General features: G+C 52.3%; 1 protein-coding gene across 1 annotated transcript; it reads left to right on the forward strand.

Annotated features, from left to right (window-relative positions):
- The first annotated feature begins 787 nt into the window (after positions 1 to 787).
- Positions 788 to 2,089, forward strand: ADRB2 (adrenoceptor beta 2). The gene has a single exon (XM_062501983.1). It carries the CDS (start codon positions 788 to 790, stop codon positions 2,087 to 2,089), a length of 1,302 nt encoding a protein of 433 aa, XP_062357967.1.
- The last annotated feature ends 22,599 nt before the right edge of the window (positions 2,090 to 24,688 follow it).

A 24,688-nucleotide genomic window follows, 5' to 3' on the forward strand; every position in this document is an offset into this window, starting at 1 on the left:
ACCAGCTCTGGGATTTCTGTGGTTGCTTCACTTGGACGAACCCCACAACTGAGGTGCAGCAACAGCACTGAGCTGGGGACTGACAGGGATGGGGACCTGGTGACATCCTGTCACGAGGTGTCACCAACGACCACGGCGTGCCAGGGGCTCTCCGCAGCCCCAGAGTCCTCGGGATTTTCCTGGTGCTGCGTGATACCCAGGGAGCACACAGGGGGACACGGGTGAGGTGGGGACACGCCGGGACAGGGAGCGTGGGGACGTTTGTGACATTTGTGACACAGGGAGAGAGCACGTGAGGCGCTGCGGGAGGAAAGCCCAGGGTCACAAGAGAACACCGCGAGCACCGGGGAGAGTGCGGGGACACGGCGGGGATGCAGCGCACGGGGCGGGGACACGCGTGGGGCAGGCGGGGGTGGCCGCGGGGTGCGGGGGGGTTCGGGGTGCGGTGCCGGCTGCCATTGGCTGTGCCGGGCTGATGTCACGGGCTGCTGTCACTTAAAAGCTCCGCGGCGCCTAACGGGCTGGGACACGGGCTGGGACACGGGCTGGGACACGGGCTGGGACACGGGCTGGGACACGGGCTGGGACACTGCCGGGACGGGACGGGAGCGGAGCGGTGCCCGGTGCCGCAGCGGAGCTGTCCCGCACCCGTCCCGTACCCGTCCCCTACCTGTCCCGTACCTGTCCCGCACCTGTCCCGTATGAGCGGCTCTCGGAGCGGCGGCGCGGCTGCCGAGCCCTGAGCACAGCCGAGCCACCCTCGCCGCCCCGGGGCTGTCGCCGGGCCATGGCCACGGCGGGGACGGAGCTGCCCGGCGGCAACGCCAGCGCCAACCAGAGCGCCACGGACCCCACGGTGTCGCGGGACGTGTGGGTGGTGGGCATGGGCATCCTGATGTCGGTGATCGTGCTGGCCATCGTCTTCGGCAACGTGCTGGTGATCACGGCCATCGCCCGCTTCCAGCGCCTGCAGACTGTCACCAACTACTTCATCACCTCGCTGGCCTGTGCAGACCTGGTCATGGGGCTGGCCGTGGTGCCCTTCGGAGCCTGCCACATCATCATGGAGATGTGGAAGTTTGGGAATTTTTGGTGCGAGTTCTGGACCTCCGTGGACGTGCTGTGCGTCACGGCCAGCATCGAGACCCTGTGCGTCATCGCCGTGGACCGGTACTTCGCCATCACCTCCCCGTTCAAGTACCAGAGCCTGCTGACCAAGGGCAAGGCACGCGTGGTCATCCTGGTGGTGTGGGTGGTGTCGGGGCTCACCTCCTTCCTGCCCATCCAGATGCACTGGTACCGGGCAGAGCACGAGGACGCCATCCGCTGCTACGAGAACGAGATGTGCTGTGACTTCTTCACCAACCAAGCCTACGCCATCGCCTCCTCCATCATCTCCTTCTACCTGCCCCTCGTCGTCATGGTCTTCGTGTACGCCAGGGTCTTCCAGGTGGCCAAGAAGCAGCTGCAGAAGATCGACAGGAGCGAGGGGAGGTTTCACATCCAGAACAAGGAGCAGGAGCAGAAAGGGGGAGCCGGGCACCGCCGCTCCTCCAAGTTCTTCTTGAAGGAGCACAAGGCCCTCAAAACCCTGGGCATCATCATGGGCACCTTCACGCTGTGCTGGCTGCCCTTCTTCATCGTCAACATCGTGCACGTCATCCAGGACAACATCATTCCCAAGTACGTGTACATCCTCCTGAACTGGCTGGGCTATGTCAACTCTGCTTTTAACCCCCTGATCTACTGCCGGAGCCCCGACTTCAGGTACGCCTTCCAGGAGCTGCTGTGCCTTCGCAGGTCCGCCCTCAAGATGTACGCCAATGGCTACTCCAACAGCAACGGCAGGAGCGACTACAACGAGGAGGACAACGGCTACCCCCTGGCCCCGGATAAAAGCTGCGACTTGCTCTGCGAGGAGGGCTCCTTCCCTCGCCCCGAGGACTTTTTGCACGGCAAAGGTACTGTGCCCGCCGGGGAGGGTGCCGGGGGTTCTGGTGTGGCTCGCGGGGGATGCACAGAGGAGCCTTCCCGAGGAAAATCAATTTATTTTAATAACAACAGCGGTTCTTTTTTAGAGAGCGCCTAAAACTTAATAGCTGCAGGAATTAAACTTTGCAAAGAGGGGCCTGGCCCCTGACGGGGCGGAGGGGCTGCTGGCAGCCCCCCTGGTTTGGGGAGAGTCCCGGGGGTCCCGTAGCGGGGCGGGGAATGCGGGGCTGTGCAGAATGCTCGTCCCCGGAGAGACTTTCTGGCCTTGGCCGGGACTGAACCGGCCTGGGACTGAACCAGCTCATGACCTTGCTGGGAGCGGGGAGCGGGGCTGGACCCCCCCTTGCACCCTTCTCACAAACCCCTCTGGTGGCCGTGAGAGCCCCCCAGGGCAGGAGGGCACCCGGGGCGGCGGTGGCAGGATTGTCCAGCTCGGGGGACTTTGCGGAGATGGCAAAACCCCTAAATTTGATCTGCGACAAAGCGACGGGGAAGGGATGCAGGCAGCGAGGCTCGGCGGGGCAGGCTCGGGGCTGCCGGCACCGGGACAGTTTGATCACCGCCCAAAAACTGCGAACGCCCTGTGCGGTTTTGTTTTGCCAAGTGCTACAGGACTTTCTGCAGGGAAAAAAAATAAATAAATAAACGGAGCGTTCGCCTAGAATGTGAGTCTGTGACTGTGGGACTCAGGAATGTGGCGCTGGGAAATCGGGTGACAATCGCAGCCCAGCGCTTTGCGTCCGACCTAAAGCTCGTAAAGTGCCCGGTTTGTTTCACTGCGAGGCTCAGATGACAGCGAGCGCGGGGAGCTGCGAGGGGAGGAGGATTTGGATTTGTTATGGCACCTTGGAAGCGCCGCTCCGACCGCGGGACGGCTGCAGGTCGCTTGGGGTGGGTGTGGAGGGGTTTTTGAGCCGTGTGCCAGGCTCTGCCAGGTGTCCCCGGGCAGGGTGGGCTGCGGGACGGGACAGGACAGGACAGGACAAGACAGGACAGTCCCTGGCTGGAGGGGTGCCGCGATTTGGGCTGAGGGCGCACCCCGGTGTGACACGCTGGACCCTCGGCTGGGAAGGTGTGCAAGTGCGGGGTTCTTTCAGGAATACTCGGGAAAGGTGAAGGAAAAGCTGCTCCCGGCACCTCTCGGCGATCCGGGGGCCGTGGTGTCCCGGGGGATGCTCGGGGGATGCTCGGGCTTGCGGGTCCCCGCATTTCCACGCGCTCTCTCCGCAGCACGGGGGTGTTGGTGGCCTTGTCGGGTCACGCCGTGGTCAGTTTGGGGCTGTGGGATCGCTGGCTGCCCGGGAGACCTGGGTGGGTGGCGAGTGACCAGCCCGGGGCTGAGTCCCGATGCGGGAGGAGGCAGAGAGGCTTTGGGGCAGCGCCGTGCCGTGTCCCGAAGGAGCCGGAGCTGGGATCGGGGCGGAGCGAGGTTTTTGGTTACCGACACCCCCTGGCAGTGCCCGTGTGGCCTTGGCTGCTCCCAGGACTCGCCCCGAGCGCTGGTGCCGCCAGGGCTGGAGGGGAATCCCCCCGGATGGTCAGGGAGCACCGAGGGTGTCATTGCTGCTGCAAGGTGTGGGGACGAACTCCTCGAGCTCTCACACCTCTCAGGGTAAAGACCAGGGCTCTGGGAACTCCTACTGCTCTTTTTTTTTTTTCTTCTTTTTTTTTTTCTTTTTCTTTCTCAAAGTGGTCCCGACCCTGCTTGAGAAGGGCGCTGGGAAGGAGAGCAGCTCTAAGCGGTCTCTCCTCCTCTAACCCTGTCACTGACTCGGCTCCTCTTGTCCCCTTTGCAGCCCAGCACCGCAGCAGGGCCGGGGGATGTGGCTGCGAGCCCTTCCCTCACCCCGTGCCCTCACCTGCTGCCTTGGCAGGGGTGCCAACAGTGCCCCGGGTGCTGGGAATGTGCGGCAAAGGAAGGGTGTGGTGACACGGTGACACTTTGTGGCGTGAGTGGCCGCAGGGCAGCGGCGCAGATAAACATTAACAGGAGTTAATGCTGAGCAGAGGACGGGCAGGACAGGGGCAGGGCTGGCAGCCAGGAGCTGTTTGCTTCAAGCACTGAGAGGTCAGAGGCTGGGGGGTGGTGTGGGGTTGGTGTAGGGACACACTCGGTGTAGGAACGCGGTGTAGGAACACACTCAATGTAGGAACACACTCGGTGTATGTGCACATTTTGCACACTTGGTGTAGGTGCACACTCAGTGTAAATGCACACACTCGGTGTACGTGCACTCGGTGTAGGTGCACACTCGGTGTAGATACTCACTCCAGGGCTGCAGATGCAATTCAGCTCAGTGCAGGCTGTGATTATTAAATGGCATTCAGGGGAAAGGAGAATTAACCTCTCGATTGCAGAGATCGATATCTCCTGTGCTTTCCATCTCCTGCATTTTGGCTCCTGGCAGTCGCTTCCATTCGGCCATGCCCAGGGTACTGTGGGTTTGAGGGCACCAAGGGCACAGAGGGACGAGGTGTCCCACAGTAATGGGGCTCAAGCCACCCCCCAGCAGGCTCCAGTTCTCACCAGTTTGAGGCAGGACCCTCTGGCACAGAGAATTCCCATGTCCACATCTCTGTTGCGGTTTGTATTTCCCCCTGTGATTAATTATTTGCATTTCAGTGGAGCAGGATTTGTTGTCCAAACAATTGTTCTCTTTTTTTGGCTTCCTCTTCTTACTTCAAATATTGTGGCTGTGGGTAGCCAAAGTGGAGAGATGAGCAAGTGATAATTTGCAAAACCACTCCAGCTTCCAGAGTGCGTGGATGTGGAAGGGACAGGGAATTTTGGGCTCTTTGCACTGTACAAATGACCTCGGTACTGCAAAGCTCAGCTGCACTGTCAGGAAATCTCAAGCTTGCAGTGGAGTCTGGGTGTTGAAGAACTGATTTCTTTCCTCTAAGGTAACAGTAGTAAAACTGGCGAAATATAAACTGTGCAGTTCTGGGGGCAGCTGGAATTAAAAGAGAGAAATAGTGGAGGAAAAAATATTGTGTCATCACCAACGCCAAACCTTTCCATGATTGCAATAAAAAAGCTTTGTCCTGTTAAAATATTTAATATTAAAAAAATTTATAGACACATTCAAAAATGGAGCATTAAGGTCAGGAGTCGCTGTTTAAATTGGATTTTAGGATTTTACACTGGCAGAGTTGGCTCAGGTTAAACACATCTGATAAAACTCACTGGTGGTGACTTCATTCAAGGGAAGTCAGTGACAAATATTAAATTAATCCTGCCAACAGAGCAGGCTAAAGCAAATGCTGTGCAGAGGTGGGAGCACAAAGGGGACACAACCCCCAAGTGTTGGTCACTGGAGCTCACCCTTACATTTACTGCTTTTATCCACTTTGGCCAAATACTGGTTTTGTTTTCAAAGTCTTGGTGGAGTGAACATCACAAACACAGCCTGGGTGTTGTTACAAACCACTGCCCTCGCTGTTGGTCCTGCCTGGGATTTGGGCAGCTGCAGTTTCCACATCTGGGCTGTCTTTGCTTCACCCCCAGAACAGAAAGCTGCTGGGTTATACCAGTTCTTCACCTCTTGGGAGCATTCCTGGGCAGCTTTGGCTGTCTGGCAGCCCATTTCTGGGCTGGAAATGCTGCTTGCTGTGGCACGGGGACACGTAGAATTGCACAGAGGGAAAAGGGTCTGGATGCAGATCCCCAGCTGGAAGCATGTAGGACTGGCTGTTCCCAAAGTGCCTCAAATCCCAAATTGTTCAGCAATTCCTGCATTACCCACAGGTTTATCTTGCACTGTCCTGGGCTGTCAGGACTGTGCCTGCCCCAGCCTTACCTGTGGAACTGTACCCCACCCCGGGGTCAGGTGAAGGTGAGGCCCCTTCACCTGAGACAGGGCAGAGATTTCAGTTCCTAAAAGCCCCCAAATGTTTGAGAACAGGCCAGGGATAAGGAGTGTGGGAAGGAGAGCTGTCAGAGGGAGCAGGTAGGTGAGCTCTGCCCCCTCCCAGCTGCTGAGCTTTGCAGAGCTGATTTCAGGGTTCATTTGCTCCAGGGACTGTGTTTGTGCCACCCCAGGAGAGCACTGCCAGGCAGCCTCCACTTTACCTCCCAGCATCTATTGCCCTTCTGGTGTCGAATCACAGACCCTCTTAGGCTGGAAAAGGCCTGGGAGGTCCAGTCCAACATGAACCCAGCATTCCCAGTGATCCAGATCCCTCTGCAGAGCTGCCCTACCCTCCAGCAAGTCAACATACCCCTCCGATTCAGTGTCATCTATGAACTTAGTGAGGATGTACTCAATCCCCTCATCCAGATCACTGACAAAGATACCAAATGAGACTGGCCCCAAAACAGAGCCCTGGGGACACCACTGGTGACTGACCAGTGGATTTATCCCAGTCCCACTCTCTGGGCTTTTAACCCAGTCAGGTTTATCCCAATGAAGAATGGACCTGTCCAAGTTAAAGGAATTCAGTTTCTCCAGGAGAGTGCTGTGGGAAACGTGTCTAAACTTAATTAAAGTCCATCATCCACAGCCTTTTCCTCACCCATGGAGTGCTCATCCTGTCACGGGAGATCAGGTCCCTGTTTTCCTGCTCAGGGGTACCTGATAAGACAACTGGTCTTACTGTTAAAGACTGAGACCAAGAAGGCTTTGAGTACCTCAGTCTCTCCCTCATGCTTTGTGTTTTTCCCCGGTAAAGGATGGACATTCTCCTTAGCTGTCCTTCACTTGCTGATGGATTTCTAGGAGCATTTTTAATAGTCTTTTCTGGCAGCAGACAGATTAAATTCTAGCTGGGCTTTGGTCCCTCTAACTTGCATCTCCCTGCATCCTTGTTGTCCTGAATTTCCTGCCCCTTCTCCAAACGTCCTAGACTATCCTTATTTTCTTTTCCCTGAATTCCAGACAAAACTCTCTGTGCTGCCAGCCTTGTTTTCCTCCTCTGCTGGCTCACCCAGCACATGGGCACAGGCTGCTGCTGCCTCTTTAATCCCATCTCCTGCTGCCAGGAGTCTCAAACCCCACAGACTGAGGCAAGGGCTGTGTCTCTCCCTTTGCCAGTCCCGCTGTTTATTTTCCCTGGGTGATGACTCCATTTCCCAAGGAGATGGCTTTATGAGCACGTTCATTCCTCTGGCACGAGGGAGGGTGTCCTGCCTTGCCTGTTCCCTTCTCTGCTCTCTGTCAAAGTGCCACCCTAAAAGCAGCAGGGAAGCTGAGCTGTCCTGCCCAGGCAGTGCCTGGAGGTGTCCCCGGGCTGTGGGGACAGAGGGGGGACTTGGGCAAGGTTCTGCTGCTCTTGCCTCAGCGTTCCCCCCGTGTTCCCCTCCCCAGCTGCCTGTGCAGAATCCCAGCCCCTTGGCTGACCCCACTGTTTGGTAACTCTGCAATAGGAGCAGGACCCAGGGCAGTTCTGCAGGTTCAGGGCAGCACAGGTTCTTGTGAAGAGCTGTTCTCAGCAGACAGGCAGTGCCACTCCAGGCTCCCCGAGATCTCTGTTTTGCAAGATGAGGGCTCCTTTCCTTGCTGTTCTCACACTTTGCTCGGTTTCTCTGCTCTGTGGCCACCTTGGCATCTCCTCCCTGAGCAAAAATCTCTTCCAGTGTGAAAGCTTGGCTCTCTCTGAGACTTCAACCCAGCAGCCCCAGCATTTCTCCCCTTTGTCACACTTTTATTGGAGCTCTTCTGGAAGCAAAAATGAGCATTGATCTCTCTTGCTGGGGGCAGAGAGAGCATTTTGCAATGAGCGCACAGCCCGGGCTCTGAGGATGCTGGCACTTGGCTGCACCCTCATCAATACATTTCTGTGGGGCTCCCACAGCAACCTGGAGGTTTTTTTGTCTTATTCCAGAGCAGGGCAGGAATATTCCACCAGCACTGGCTCCTGGGAGATGCAGTTCCTACAGCATCTGTGGGACAACCTCTCCCTGTCATCCCCTCGTGTTTGCCTGGTACAAACAAAGCCCAGCCAGCTCTGTTGGGGTTTTAGGAACACAGCCTGGCTCTAGACAGAGCTGGAAACTGGATTTTCCACATCTTGGAAGGAGATTGTCTCTCCTGGAGTGTTGTAAGAGCAGGACACAACCCCCATCCCCCTGGGTCTGGCAGCTGGAATTGCTGAATCAAGCACAGCATTTAAGGGGGCACTGAGATTTTTTTTTTAAACTTTCTCCATAATGAAAAAAAAAAGTGAATTTGCTGTTTCTCCATGCATGCCATTTCGGTTTTCCTATTTTTCCCTATGGCAGGAGCATCCAGCTGAATTTATGTGCAATATTGCCAGTGCCAGGGAGAGTGGATTGGGAAATATTCACTTGTTTTCTGTCCTTGGTAAGGTAATTTTTGCACAAGTGCATATATAGATGTGTGTGTGTGTGTGTATATCCATTATCTATATATAGCTGTACACAAACAAGGAAATGTAAAGGGTTTGTTGTGCCTGAAAAATACACAGATGAAGATCTGTATGTTCAAAATTCAGAGTATTTATTGCAGATCCTATTGACTGACGTGTTTAAATAAAGAGGATTTATGGTATTTATGCTGTAGTCAAGTGTCCTTGCTTAAAGCCATTTCTCCCATATTTCCCCAACATTTTCCCAGTGAATCTTTCAGGGCTCATTAAAGAAAACCAACACCTCAAGGAGCAGGGAGGAAACACAGTGTGGACAAAAATTTCCTTAATTTATCCAGTGCTTTGAGCCCTGGCAGTGAGCAGGGGGTTGTGGGTGCTCAGCACTCTCTGGTTTTCCCCTCTTCCATCAGGATATGCAGAAGGGAATTTAAAAACTCACTTGCTTCTCTGTTTAATCACCAGTGGATGGCTCCTGTGTTCCTGTGGCAGCACTTCCAGCAGCTGGGGAGGAAATTATGCCTCAATGTCCCTTTGTGTCACCAGAACTGATTCCTGGAAAGGCTGAGCTGGAACAGAGACCAGGCACATCAAAAGAATAAAATAGGAATTTATTGAAAGGATCCACCTTGGGCAGCGCAAGAACCCGGCCAGGCCTACATCCAAATGAAATCCAAGGTGGATCCTGGTCAGGAGTTTTTACACTTTTATAAGTTTTGGTTCATCTACATCTTGGGGTCAATTATCCAACCACAGCCCCAGGCTATGAGGTCTCAGCCCCTGCCTTGTCCACTTTTCCTCTCTGTTGTTTCTGCTTTTTGGGTACCAGGTGTCCTTGATTCTCTATCTAGAAAGGAATTGTTCTGTCACTACTCTGTGAAGAGATCTTACAACACCTAATATGAAGCTTCAGAGTCACACACTAAGCAGCAGAGATTCTAAAAAATACAAAAGCTAAACCCCAAGGCACCACTGGGACTGTTTAATCCTTCTGCTGCTGGTCACCAGTGCCAGCATCCCCTGGGGCTGGCAGGGAGCTGCAGCTTCCCCAGCTCTGGGGGTTTGGAGTTTGGGCTGGAAGCAGGTGATGAGGTGACTTGTCCTGCAGGACAACTCCTGTGTGCCCCAGGTTGCTTTGTCTTGGAAAAGCTCATGGAGGTGTTTCTTTGGAGAGGTTCCCAACCTCCTGGCCTGTCCTGCTCTCCTGATGTCCTTCTTGCTTCAGGTGGGGTGGGGAAAGAACACGAGTGATGCAAAGCAGGATGCCAGCCCAGCATGTTGCAATGACAAAGGATTTAGTGTCCCTTGTGCCACTTCAGCCCACGATGAAGCCTTGGCAGCAGAGGACACCGTGCCTGGCACATTTTGAGGCTTCTCCTTTCCAGAAACAACAGCAGGGAATTGCGTAGCTTGGACAGGGAGAGATTGCATCCAAAACACATCAATGCTCAAATTATAATAATTTGTGCTTTCAAGGGATAGAGAGCTCCAGCCATCGCTGACTGCAGGAAGAAAAAATCAGTCGGACCTTCAGCATCTCTGGGGGTGCAGCAGCAGCTTCCACCCACCTTTCCCTATTCCTGTTAAAACAGGACAGTCCTGACAGGAAATATTTCACCTGGAAAGGTGGTTGGTCTTCAGAGGTGCTCAGAGCCAGTCCTTATTTCCCCCGAGGATTCCAGCAGCCCCTCCTGGCTCTGATCCTCCAGGAACGCCAAAGGAAAGACCTCAGGGAGCCACAGCGGCCACTGGCAGAGCCTGAGGGCTCACGATTCCACAGGCACAGAAGCCAAGCAAGGGCATCTCCCAGCCCTAAAAACAGTCCCATGGCTCAGGGAGGTTCAAGCTCTGCAGCCTCAGCCCAGGCCTGAGAAATGCATAAACAGCAAATGTCCTCTGGGGAGGCCCTGCCAAGTCCTTTTTCCCTCATGTAAATATTTTTTCCTCTTAAGTGTATGTGAGTGTGAAAAACCTCTCCTTAATCTTTTTTTTTGTTTTCTGTCCCTGGCTGAAGGAAATGCTTGTTCATCCCTGGGTGGGAACAGCTTCATCTTGATATTTTGCAGCTGAAGCAAGAACCACGCCGCTGAAAACATTTCTCTCCCCCAAAGCCATACAGGAATCAGATTAAATGGTGCCTGTCAGGACATGACCTCCTCAGTGGCTGTTGGATGGAGGTCCCATGGGACAGCAAATTGTCAGGCAGCCTTGAAGGAGACTTCAGAAGCAGCACAAAATATCCCTGGGGTTACAGGATTCCAAAGCCTGAAAGTCCCACTCTGTTATATTGAACATGTGAGTGGAAATGTGTGGCATTTTCTTCTGAGAAAAACTGGAGACCTAAATAAGTTTCTTGCTGTCTGGCCTCGAAATCAAACGTCTTTGTGTGTATTTTCCGATAGCTGGTGGTGAGAGGAAGTGTGTCTGAGCGCAACAGGGCTGGTGGCAGCCCCAAAATATCTTTAGGAGAGCAGGCTGGGGGAAGTGGGTGAGTTCACTGGGGAATCTGTTCCCACTGCTCAGAGGTTTCCTCCCTCTCCTGCTTGGGAAAGGCTGGGATCAGGCTGTCACCCCTCTGTTCCAGCCCTCTGCCAGCCGAGCTCTGTCTCAGGAGAATCAGAAGTTGTTGCTCATGGTGGTTTTTGAGAGGAAGAGTGTTAGCCCTGAGCAAGAGAACGGTGCTGAGATAAACCTGTATCAGCCTGGCCTGGTGGTGAGGCTCAGCAGAACCCAAATCCTGCTCTGAGGCTCTGCCTTGACACGAGACAGGCTCGTGACCTCCTTTAGAGAGCCAAGTCATGCTCGTGAGCTGGGGTTCAGAGATGCACCAACAGCTTTACAGAAAAAAAAATTACAAAATTTACAAAAAGTCCTTTTGGCACAGAATGAGTGTCTGAGGTTGCAATACAGGATGTGACCAAAAGTATGAATTCTGTCACCATCTGTTGAAACCAGGTGGGGCAGTGATCTTTATCTCTGTGGAAGATATTCTCTGCTAACGGGCCAGGTGTTAAAATCCAGCCAGAGCAGTGTTCTTTATCTTTTCCACAACCCATCCTTCTTCCAGGAGATATCTCCTGTTAAAGGGCCACTGAGTCCCAGTGCATGGCTGAGAAAATTCCATCATCCCACTGGGAGATGCTCCACCCAGGGGGAGGAGCCAAGAATTTCCTGCCTAGATAAAATCTGAGATTTGGAACATCAGAGCAGCCTTTTCCCACTGGATTCCAGAGGAAAACCAGACCTTTACACTTCATCAATGGAACTTTGGAGGAAAACTGCACCTTCTCCAGGAGCACTGCTCCAACAGAACCACGTCTGCCACTGCAGGACTGCAGCCACCATTTAATGGGACTGCTCCAACACCCTGAGTGACTGACAGGGGTCAGCTTGGATTGTGACTCTGTCAGTGTTTTGGAGTTTGCTGTTTGTAATACTGTATTTCTATTTTAATTTTCCTAGTTCGAACTGTTACTCCTATTCCCATATCTTTGCCTGACAGCCCCTTAATTTCAAAATTGCAATAATTTGGAGGGAGGGGGTTACAATGTCCATTTCAAAGAGAGGCTTCTGCCTTTCTTAGCAGACACCTGTCTTTCAAACCAAGACAATGAGGCAAAGGAGAGCTGCAGAGGGCAGGGAAAAGGGAAAGCACAACCACAGAGAGGTTTGTGACTCACAAGAAGAATGCCATTCCTCAGTTTTGGAATGATTTTGGAATGATTTGCATAGCTCATTTAAAGCTGACTCTGTGTTTCCCTGTCCCTCCAGGGCTCCCTGCTGCAGAGAAAGCCCCTTCTTAAAAGGGGATCCTCAGGATTCCTATTTATAGCAGGGAAAACGCTCCAGGAGAGTCACCCAGCCCTGCATGAACATCCCTGGGAGGAGGGGATGGATGGACAGGCTGTTCCCCTGCAGCCCCGGCCCCTCCTGTTGACATTTGCCAGGTTGGAAGGGACAGTGGCATCTCCCTGGTGCCACACAGGAGGTGGTGACACAGCCTGGCAGGGCCAGGAGGAGGCAGGGACAGGCTGCTCCAGGCCCTTTCGTGGTGGGAAGCCGAGGAGAGCATGCTGTTCCCAAAAGGAAAAGTCACTGTGCAGAGCTGGGGGTGAGGACTTGGAGGTGTTGGCCAGGAGAGACAGAATTAATTGAGGATGGGGGGATGGGATTGTTGGTTTGAAAGGAAGCATGGGGCTCTGCAGGAGTGCAGGATGAACAATTCATACCAGCCTGGAATGCCCCCCTGGACCTCAGAGGGACCCAGGATGGGATCCTGGCATTGCAGCTGCTCAGTTTTGGTCTCAGGCTGGACTGGAAACCCTCTGGTTTCCGAAGTGTGGGATTTCAGTTTGCCACAGTTACATGGCCCAGCTTTGGGAATTTTCCTTTCTATGTGATTTACAAATCAATAAACTCAGAGTGATTCAGGAATGTTTTCTCAAACTGCCTAATAATTCCCCTTAGCACTCAAACCTTGGGAGGGGAAAGATAATGATAAAACTCTTTGAGGACAACTCTTTTAGGACAGGTGTGTAGAACTGTAAGGAGGCTTCCATCAACTCTGCCATGAAAATCATAAATCCAGCCGAGACTGGTGATGGGAAGAGAAGGAATCTATGGAGAATTGTTAAATGGAAAGATGGAGGCAACCAAATAAGAGAGGCAAAGCAAAACATAGCCCAAGGAGAGTGTAAAAAGATGGAGAAACAATAAAGATGAGAAATCAGACCTAGGAGGCAAAATGAATCAAGCACCAGCAGGAAACTCAAGAGGATGGATCCCCTGGAAAGGGAGGGACAAGGAACGAATGGATGGAAGATGAGGAAGCAGGGCTGGGAAATGCCAGGAGAGCAGGATCTGCATTTCAGTGCAGGATCTGTGGTTCAGTGCAGGATCTGCAGTTCAGTGCAGGGTCTGCATTTCAGTGCAGGATCTGTGGTTCAGCGCAGGATCTGCAGTTCAGTGCAGGGTCTGCATTTCAGTGCAGGATCTGCATTTCAGTGCAGGGTCTGCATTTCAGTGCAGGGTCTGCATTTCAGCGCAGGATCTGCAGTTCAGTGCAGGATCTGCATTTCAGTGCAGGATCTGTGGTTCAGTGCAGGATCTGCAGTTCAGTGCAGGGTCTGCATTTCAGTGCAGGGTCTGCATTTCAGTGCAGGATCTGCAGTTCAGTGCAGGATCTGCATTTCAGTGCAGGGTCTGCATTTCAGTGCAGGATCTGCAGTTCAGTGCAGGGTCTGCATTTCAGTGCAGGGTCTGCATTTCAGTGCAGGATCTGCATTTCAGCGCAGGATCTGCATTTCAGTGCAGGGTCTGCATTTCAGTGCAGGGTCTGCATTTCAGCGCAGGGTCTGCATTTCAGCGCAGGATCTGCAGTTCAGTGCAGGATCTGCCTTTCAGTGCAGGCAGCCTGGCTGGTGCCTCTGCCCTCCCACGCTGCCCATTCCCCTGACTGCTCGCAGAGCTTTGTGGAGACGATGGTTGCCTCTGGAATGAGCAGCAGCTTTGCTTCCTTCTCGGAGCTGCTCTGCTGCCTGCCAAGGCATGGCTGGAAGGGCGTGGGGCAGGCGTTCCTGTCATTCTGGAGCCGGGGATGCCTTTGGAGTGAGTGTGTGACAGGTATGGAGACAAACCAGGACAGCCGTCCTGTCTCCTGCCTGCCCCTGCACGGGGATAGCCTGGGGGATAAGGAGGTGGGAATGGGGAATCACAGAACCACTGAGGTTGGGAAGGACCTCTCAGAGGATCCAGCTCAAACTTCGACCACTTTGCCAGCCAGAAGAGTGGAAGGGGAAATGGGGTTTTCCCAGTGGAAGGGGAAATGGGGTTTTCCCAGTGGAAGGGTTGTGGGAAGAGGTTGGGTACCTGGGATGTTGCTTGGCTTTGGTGTCAGCGTTGCTCCCAGGAGTTTTGCTGGTCTTAATTTGCTCTTTATTTGTCATCCTGAGGTTTTCACAATGCCAGCCAGGAGCTGTGGTTTGTCTGGAAGGGACAGGTCACTGCTGTCACCTCTGCTGGCGTGTCCATCCTGCAGTTTTCCCCGTGGTGACCAGGGCTGTGGCCCTGCTGTTTCCAGCGCCCCTGGGAACACGACCAGCACTGTCACTGCCACTTTGCTGAAGTGGACCTCAGACCATCCTCTGATCCACGGGGCAGCTCCGGAGGATGAGTGGAGGGACTCACAGCTCACTGTGCCCCAGGGAATTCCAGACTTCCCGTGGGAAGGTGGAAACCCATGGGATGGGGACCTGGGCAGGACCGTGGCTGTATTAGGGATGTAAACCACGGTTCAAATGTGGACAGGAGATGTCCTGCTGTGCAAGGAGCCCTTGGAGCATGGAGATGTCTGTGCAGTGTCCATATCCACCCCTGAAAAGCAGCTGCCTGGGTTATGCAGTCTCTGGGCAGAGATTGTGCTGTTACTGCCACACACGGGAATTGGAAAGGCCAAAATGTTCCTCCAGGCTTTGTGTGGAATTCCTCAAGGCCACAGTCGCGTCCCAGGCTTTGGCACGAGGGGCTTGTGGAGTGGCAGGGAGACAGAAATGCAGCGTGAAGGTGTCACCCTGCCCCTTGGTGACAAACAGCAGGGCCCAGATTAGAAACCAGTCTGTGCCCCGGTGACTCACAGCCCAGCCCGGTGCCACCTGCCACTGCCACCTGCCAGGACCTGCCACTGCCGCCTGCCAGGACCTGCCACTGCCGCCTGCCAGGACCCTGCTGCCCGCTGTCCCTTCTCACCGTGCCCAGCAACTGGGGGAGAAGATGCTCCCCAGTTATCACACGCTGCCCATCCTTGACTTCCTCAGCAGAAATCTGAGCCCCAGCCCGGTGCAGGTGCACCCTGAGGATGGAACCTTCATCTTCACTTGCCACTTTTGGGGGTGTCTGTGACACAACTGCCACGAGATCTGTCAGATCACGCAGGAGATGACCCCCAAAGGGTAAGGCACAATTCTCCACTCCGAATGTGCCATCCTTGCCTGGCAGTAGTAAAAAGCCATTTTATGTTGCTTTTTTTTCCAGCTTTGAGTAATCCTAACCTAAAAGAGACTGTATCCCCTGCAAGCTTGTTCCATTAACCTTAAGTACCTGATAAATTCTCTCCCTCCAGCCGCTGATGGAACAGGTTGTGTTTGCAGTGAACTTTCCTCCTTCCCCCTCTGCTGCGATTCATCCCAGGGTGAATTCATTTCTCGGGAGAGTGGAGAAGAGAGAGGCGATCGCATCCATGCAAATGGGACCCGAGGAGTCGCAGGTTAATAATGGCAATTTCTGCACAAATGCGAATTACAGGAGCAGCCCAGCCAGGTCCGCGCTGGGGCTTTCTACACCTGTGGGCTTAGCCAGGCTTTCCAATTCCTTTTTTGTTACGATTAATAAGAGAAACTTGAGGATTTCGGAATCTCTAGTGCAGACACAGGGATGTTTTATCCTGCCTGGAAGTTTTTCAGTGTTTTTGCAGAAGGAAGGGGTGTCCACTTCTTCCCTGGGACAAGCCAGAGGGGACATCACCTCCTAAATCTGTGTCTCCTGCCCCTACCCTGCTTCTCTCCACAGGAATCCTCACCCCATCCACGGCTCCTTCAAAGGATGGTGATGGGAATAACGAGCACTTTGTTGTTAATAATAGAGACAATTTCCAGATGAGCTGCCGAGGGATAATGGAGGTGAATAAATGCATGGAGCTGCTCCTCCTTTCATCTCCCTTACATGGAATTTGTTAAAGTTTGGCTTCCAGACCTTTATGGAAAGCTCAGTTGTAATTCCCACACCCATCTTACAGATTTCTGTGCGCAGAAACCACTCTCTCATTGCACAGCACAGGTTTTTATTGGCCACTTCATGTGATCCTGAGCCCTTCTGTGTCCTCCTGCCTTTGCAGTGAGCCCTGGAATCACAGGTGTGGAGGAACCAGACAATGCCACCCAGCTCTGTAAAAAAATGGGGTCCTTCAGATTTCAGGGCTGTCAAAACTATGAAACTGATATAAAATAAAATACACCTGAAATTCTTCCATATCAGACCCTCAGAGAGCTGTAGATGAGTTCCTTGAACACTCCTCTCATTCCTACACAAGTCTTGGGACCACCCATTTTCAAATGAGGTTTCATGTCACAGCTGGGCTTCTCAACCTGCCTAAACAGGAGGGAAATTACAGTAAACAAGCGACCAAAATGAAAACCTTGTGTCCCCCTAGCATCCCACCCCTGCCATTTCTGCACATTCCTGGACTTTTCCTTCTGCAAGGAGCGTCTGTCTCATTCCCAGCCCATCTCTGGGAGTCAGGAGGACAGGCTGGGCTCTCTGTTGTGGTGTACAACTGGGATTTGCCCTGGAAAAAGTGGATAAGGCAACCCCGACCTGCAGAATTGCTGCCAGGGGCAGGGAGGAAAGGCTGCATCCATCAAGAGCAGCAGGTCACCGTGACTGAAACCATGAGATCACCAACAAGTCGAGCTCCACCCCGCAGGGAAATCTTTTTTTATCTCCCTGGCAAGTGCCAACCATTTGCTCGGTCCCTGCAGAAGGAAGCAGAGCAGGAGAGCCCGGCGGGCTGAGCTGTCACCACTGGGAGCTGGGCTCTGGGAAAACAGGTTGTGTTTACCCAGGTGTGATGCCAGCTCCACCCAGGGGTGCCTGGCCCTGCCTGGGTGCTGTGTGAGCTGCAGAACCTCTGCAGGGCTCTGTTGTGTCTGCCTGTGATACCATCAGCACCCCGCTGCCAGCCCCGCTCTGCTTTGATCAGGGAACCAAAGCTTGGTGTGGACACAACCGTGCTGGAGCTTTTTCCACACAAGTTTAGCCCTGTAAGACCTGGGAGTGTTTGCCAGGCCTTGGCACAGCTCCTGTGCTCCACCCTTTGATGTGGGTGAAGAGGATCGGGGGAAAAATCGAGATTTGCTCTCATGGAGTAGCAGCTACTGCTGAGTGAGGGATTGCTCGAGGTGATTTTGGGAATGAGATTCAAGCTCTGGGATGGCTTTGGAAACAGTGGGGATGTGTTGCTCAGGAGGCCAGCTGGGGCTCTGTCCCCTCTCCCTGCCCCGTGTAATTGTGCATTGCTGATTTAATGGGATGGAAGATCCATAATGCTCCTCAGGAGCAGCGTCCTCCAAAACCCAGTGATTTAACCACGAGTGCAGGAATTGCCACTTACACTCCTCCAGGTTGGAATTAATGTGTTTGCTATGGGGTTACTTCTGTGGGAAGTGAGAAACAGGGTGGGTTTTAGTCCATGAGGTTCTGTGACGAGGGGATGGGAAGGAGAGCTGATGGATGCTCCACACTGGGCAGAGAATTTCTGAGGGGTAGAACACGCTGCTCAGTCTTCAAAAGAAAATTTTTGTCTTTTGAGACAGCAGCATGAGCAGATGGAGAGGAAATCCCTGGGGGTTTTTTGTGGTAGGAAGCAAACCCCTGGCTGAGCACTCATTTACCAGGCACTGTTGGACTTCCTAAAATAAAAATCCTTTTGTATTTCCCACTGGCACTGAGATATTTTGCATAAAACAATCAAACTGACCACCCCAACTCCATTTACAATTTTTCCAAGAAATCCTTGGAGCAGCCAGAGATCAGAGTTCAGAGCTGAATTCCACAAGTGATGATGTCGAGTCTGGGGAAGGATTTTCACTGCTGGAATGCAAATGTCCACAAATGCTATTTTTTTAAAAATGTGAGATGTTTTTGGTGTGGATACCCTCCAGGCATTCACAGGCACCTGCTGATAATCCCATTTGTGTCAGATCCCTGGCTCTTTCCCATCTGGAGGTTCATTGTTTGCCATTTTCTTGTGAGGATTTGGTGGTGTCTCCATGTTTTTCACATTCTGTGACCTCTTAAGCTTGGCACACAGCAGTGCTCCTACCTCTGTGTTTCACAGGGAATTGGGAGAGAGCTCTGGAGATTGTCCCAACATCCCAGCAGCATCCACTTCTCACAGCAGGGTCAGGGAGAGCAGCTTGCTCAGAGCTTTGTGCTTAGATTGTGGCACGAGGGAGCTGAGATTCTATCTCAGATCTTTGTATGGAGCCCAAATGAAGATGGAGGAGAGAATTCAGAATTCCATCCCAGATCTTCCTTTGTGTGGAGACCAAAGGCAGGTGGAGGAGAGAATTCAAGATTCCATTCCAGATCTTAGTGTGGAACCCAAAGGCAGATGGAGGAGAAAAATCAAAATTCCATCTCAGATCTTTGTGTGGAGCCCAAAGGCAGGTGGAGAATTCAGAATTCCATGTCAAATCTTCCTTTGTGAGAGCCCAAAGGCAGCAGGAGGAGGGAATCCATGGTTCCTGCAGGGAGAAGGTTGTTCTGCTCATTGTTAACTTGTTTGGCTTGGGTTTAAGCCTGTGTTACTTGGAATACGAGCAGAGGAAATTGGGTCTAAGCCAGGATTAGGGACGAGTCTACGCTCTGCTGGCATCACACCAAGAAAAGGAAATTACAGTACCACAAATCAAGGGGAAAGGGTTGCCTGCATTGGTTTAGATGGGATATTGGGATTAAATCCTTCCCTGGGAGGGCTGCCCAACCCCTGGCAGTGTCCAGGGCGAGGTTGGATGGGGTTTGGAGCACCCTGAGATAATGGAATGTGTCCCTGCCATGGCAGGGGAGGAGCTGGATGATTTTAAGGTCCCTTCCAGCCCCAGTCATTCCATGATTCTACCCCTGGTCCCTGCTTCCTCTGTTGGGAACAATATTCAATCTGTTCAATGATTTAAAAAAACCCACAAGACCCAAAGCAAACAGTGTAATTCCACTTCCCCAAAATTGAATAAAAGAAAAATACCTCAGAAAAGCTGGGACAAGGGGAGGGGAATGGGATAACAGAGCTTTTAAAATCTTCTTGCTTTGCAGCTGTTCCCATCCTTGCTGCTTTCCAGAGGTACTTGGATCATCCTCTGCCTGGGAAAAAAAAAAAAAGAAGTCTTTCAAACCCATCATTTGATGGGCACGTTATTTCTCAGCAAATGAGATGAAAACCCAAGTCTGGGGTTTAGGAATGGAACTGCATCAGTGTAGGAGCCAGGGATCTTCACTCAGGTAGATTTGAGTGATATCCCAGTGCTGGGACATTCTTCAGGTGGGGGTTGAGGGCACTTGGATCTCCAGAGAAGTTTGACACCACAGCCAGCACGTGAACATGTGGAGTTAATTTGGTGCCTGGCTCGTGGGGAAAGCTGGACATGTGCTAAGAACCAACTGGGAATTTGTGTCCCAGTTTGGCTCTGTGGCACTGGCTGCTGGATCAAAAGCCAGGGCTTGGCACAGCAAATGGGAAGGGATGAGATGGATTTTTTCCTTTCCTAGTCAAAAGTCATCATCAACCAGAGTAAATTTGGGATTGGGACACTCTGGGGTGGTTTTTGTGCTATACCTTGGCTTCTTACCAGGCTTTCACAGGTTTTTCTTTCCCCTTGAGCTGTGCAGAAACACCTGCTGCTTCCTCTCTTGTTGCTGTGCCCTGGGATTCCTCTCACACCTTGCACTTGGAGCAGATGCTGTTTAAATGCTCCAGGAGGAACTGTTGGCACTTGGGGGATGACAGGTTGCAGAAACAGGATAAAATAGCAGGCATTTCCAAGGAGAGGTTGGAAAGGCAGGAAAGGAAAGGGGGGACAGTCTGGAGATGATGAGATGAGATGAGATGAGATGAGATGAGATGAGATGAGATGAGATGAGATGAGATGAGATGAGATGAGATGAGATGAGATGAGATGAGCTGTGCCAGGCTGGGCTGGGGTGGGAGAACCCTGCTGAGGTGCAGACTGTGCAGGGCAAGGCTGGCAGATTTTCCTGGTTCCTGGAGGGCTGGAGAAGGAAATTCTGTCTTGCTCTGCCCTCATTCCACCCTGAATCCGTGGATTGCTTGGGGAGGAGCTGCTCAGCTGCCTTGCAGAGAGCTCCATTTCCATGGACATCCAGCTCCCATGGAGATTTCCACAGGCTTCAAATATAAAATGTATGGAATCACACAATCCCACAACAGTCTGGGTTGGAAGGGACCTTAAAAATCATCTCATTCCACCTCTGCCATGGCAGGGACACCTTCCACTGTCCCAGGTTACTACAATCCCCACTGTCCAACCCGGCCTTGGGCACTGCCAGGGATCCAGGGGCAGCCACAGCTGCTCTGGGCACCCTGTGCCAGCCCTGCCCACCCTGCCAGGGAACAATTCCTTCCCAATATCCCATCTAAACCTGCTCCCTTTCAGTTTGAAGCCATTCCCTGTGTCCTGTCGATGCTGATTTGCAAAACCACTTAGTCCAAAGCACTAAGACAACTCACAGGGAATTTTTTTTCCTCTTCATCCTCCCCTTGACCCCTTGGGAAATGTCCCATGGGAGCCACAGAGTGATTCTGTGTGCAGCAATCCATTCCCATTGACTGGAAAAGGAATTTTGACTTTCTGATCAGCTCTTCACCCTGTGGAAGGGCTGTCTTGAGCCTGGAATTAATTAGGACTAATGACCAAGAACATCATCATCAGGCTTCCACCTCTCCTAGGACCATTCTGAAGCAAAAGAAGGAAATATAAAGGAGCAAATTCCATCTGGGAAGTTGTTGACAGGGCTGTGCATCCCTTGCTCTGTGGGATGTGGCTGATTCATCCTGCTGAATCCAAGATTCCCACAGGTGAATAGGCAGCGGTCAGGACCGGAGGTTTTCTCAGCCAGCTTCTGTTTTGAATATTAAGCTTTGCCTTGTGAACCTTGAGGAATTCAGCTCCCAGGGCAGAGGAAATGTTGGAAGGGGTCAGGCGAGCTGTGCTCTGTCCGTGTCACTGGGAGTAGCCAGCAGCATTCCAGGACAACATCTGATTTTGTGCTTTTTACAAGGCAGATGTTTGGGAGAAGGGATGTGCTGTTTATTGGAGCTGCCATCTCCCATCCCTCCTCCCTCACAGCCCGAGCCCAATAAATAAAGATTCTTGGGATTATGCCGACGTTTGGGCAGCCCTGTCTTCCATCAGAGCCTGGACAAGATGCAAACCCCGCTCCCCCTGCACCTCAGTTTTACAGGGGAATAAATCAGGGAGGGCTAAATCCTCTCCCAGTGACACGAGGGTAAATCCGGGATGGCTGCGCTGACGTCGGCGCCGTGATGGAATTGCCGAGGGGAGTTTGGTTCCTTGGTTTGCTGATTTACTCCAGAAGAGTTTGGGCTCAGCGTGCCCTGGGACTGAACAAGGCAGGGTTTGCTCTGGGATGCAGTGCATGGCAGAGCAGCTCCGTGGATTTTGCTGGAATTAAGTGGAATGAAATGAGTTGTAGCTTCAGCACGGTTTGGGCCTCAAAGAGCTCCAGGTTATTAATGAGAGAAAGGATAAATCCTGTGTAAAGTGATCATTCCCATCACCTGACACTATTCCAGGAGAGTCCCACAGAGATGAATCCCACCCTTTGGCTTGTGTTGGGATGATGATGGAGAGTGGTGCCCTCACACCTTGACGGACACCAGGCAGATTTCCATGGAGGGACTGGAGATCCCTGCTGGTCCCGGTATGTGCAGGAACACCTGGAAGTGGTGCCAGGGGTGGGAATGCTGCTCTTGGCTGCACTTTTCTCATCCAAGAGAACCCAAGAAGTTGTTGAAGGCAGCAATCCTTACTCACTTGTTCCTCTAGGTTTTCCCACTTTTTTTTTTTTTTAAAGGATTGGAAGTGAAAGAGTGCAAAAGAGGTGCTGGCCCCTCTCTGCTGTGGCTCCAGGCTGCAGCCCGTGGGTTTAGGCAGTCTGTGGATATTCCCTCTTGAGTATTAATATTAATAATTACGGATATGGAGTGGGTATTTCCTCTTGAAGCTGTAGGGCTTCCCAAACAACTCTAGAGTGACTTTGCAAAGGAGTGCCTGGAATTCTGGTGGCTGCTTTTAGGGAAGCTGGAGAGCACACTGGTCACCTCAGGGTCTGCCAGCCTTGCCCCATAAATACCACTGGACACTGGGGTGATTTTTACCCCTCTGCTGGTGGCACCTGGCCAACTCTTAATTGTTCAAAAGTCACTTTTTTTTTCCATGGCTCGGGTTGCCCAGGGTGAGATGCAGTCCCTTGTGGCTGTTTCAAGGTCCAGGGGAAGCACTGGGTGACCCGGAGGTGCCACCGAGCAGGATTGGGGTCAGGCTGGACCTGGCACCTCCTGAGAGTGACCTGGAGGTGCCTCCCTGTCCCCCCTCAGATGGAAGGTGCCCGTGGAGGTGCAGGGAGAGGTGACAAAACATTGTCCCAGTTTTCCCACCAGTTTGTTCTCACTGAATGACTCTGCTCGTGGTGGAGTTTGCCAGCAAACCAAACTGGGATTATTGCTGTGGAAACTGGAGACTGGGTGGAAAGCTCATCGAGGAAGAAGGTTTTGGATTTCTGTCTCCTATCAGACTGTGTGGCTTGGATTTGGAACTCCATGCAGTCATTGCTATGATAATCGTGTGGTAAAATATCCAGAAACATCGACTTCCTTTGTTTTCCTGGGAAAAACCAAACCAGGATCTCAGCCCCGATGAGCAGCATCACTGTAATGAGCAAAGCTCTCTAATCACAGCAGCAGCAATTAAACCCCAGCGGTGAGGGATGCAGAGCTGGAGACACAGCCTCGCTGAGCTCTGTGCCTCCATTTCCTGAACACAGAAAATGGAATTATGCCATTCCAAGGAGCATCCCCTTTTCCTTCCCACCTGAACTCCACAAGTGGCTCTGTCCTGGGAGCTCTGGGAAAGGTTCAGGTTTCCTTGGAAGCTGACAAGCACCATCTATAGGATTGCTGCAGAAGAGGCTCCCGGCTGATGACAAAGGGCAGAGGAGCTTCACTCTGAGTTTCCAGATTTGTTCTGGAAAAAGTCCAGCGTGCTCAGCATTCCACAGTGCACAAAGCCACGGCTTTCATCATCCATCCGTCACGTCTGGGTGGATTGTCCACCCTGGATAAACTCCTGCTCCTTGCTCCCATGGGGGAATGTTGCCTGTGGAAATTGCTGGAATTGTAGAGCTGGGATTATTTCATACAGGGATTTTCTGAAGAGCTCCTAATCTGCAAGATTTCTGCTTTTCCTCAGGAATTGTAGGGGCAGGACAAGAGGGAATGGCTTCAAATGCAGAGAGAGGAGGCTGAGGTGGGATATTGGGATGAAATTCTTCCCTGAGAGGGTAGGGAGGGTAGGGAGGGTAGGGAAGGAAGGAAGGAAGGAAGGAAGGAAGGAAGGAAGGAAGGAAGGAAGGAAGGAAGGAAGGAAGGAAGGAAGGAAGGAAGGAAGGAAGGAAGGAAGGAAGGAAGGAAGGAAGGAAGGAAGGATAAACACACTTTGCAGGGCAGATGGAGTGAAAATAATCTTTCTAAAGAGATGCTGGCAAGGGACACTGGTGCAAATTGTCCCTGTCACGTTGGAACTTCATCCTTGGTTTGCACAAGAAATACAACTCCAGTTTGGATACCCAGAATTCTCCCAAGAGAGGCATTGTGTTCCCAAAGAACAGATATGGGGTTTTTTTTCCTCTCTTCAGATCCATTTTGGCTTTAAAGCTGTTTTCTTCTCCTACATGCACAGATGATAATCTTTTACATGTCCTTATTAAAAAATATCACTTCCAGAAAATAAAAAGCACTGGCATATTCTGTACTTGTTCCTTTCTCTATCTCCGAATTAATTTCCCATTTTTTCATCTGACTTGTCAGTCATTTGATATCTCCACAATCAAGGAAAGAGGTTTAATCTCTCTCCTGGCTTTGGCATCCAAATCTCTCCTCTATCCCAACCTCTATGTACTAAATTAATGCTGTTTTCTTTTCTCTCTCTCTTTTTTTTTTTTTTTTTTTTTATCCCCACAGAGATCCCTGGATGTCCAGGAATGGTGGAGAGCTGAATGATCCAACCTCTGTTCCTCACCACCCTGAGCTCGTGAGGGCTCTGCAGAGATGGAGTGGGAGCACGGCCTCGCTTCCCCGAGCCAGGGGATGCTGTGGGAAGTGATTGCCTTGGCAAAGGTCCTCATCCCAACCCATCACCCATCATGCAGCACCTCCAGGAGAAGCTGGGGAACGACAACCAAGGGACCAGGAGAGGCTCTGAGAGCCTTGGGAAGGAGCTGAAGGAGGGGATGTACCATAAGCAAAGGTGCCGAGGGTCGGTTTTTTATTTTCCCTTGGAAAACCCTATTTTAAAAGGGAGCACCAGGCCCACGTGTGGTCTCCAGCTGGTTTGGAGGAGGCACAGCCAGGTGTCGGGGCCAGGCCAGGAGCCCAGCAGGACGTGCTCAGGGCAGCCTGAGTGCTGGGTGGGGATCCAGGTGGAGCAGGAACTTGTCCAAGACCAAGAGAGAGGAGCATGGAAGATCCCTTTGATTTATTCTGTGCTTGTTTCTCCTTCTGGTGTCT

This window comes from Cinclus cinclus, chromosome 14 (assembly GCF_963662255.1).
Source record: "Cinclus cinclus chromosome 14, bCinCin1.1, whole genome shotgun sequence".
NCBI classification, from domain to species: domain Eukaryota; kingdom Metazoa; phylum Chordata; class Aves; order Passeriformes; family Cinclidae; genus Cinclus; species Cinclus cinclus.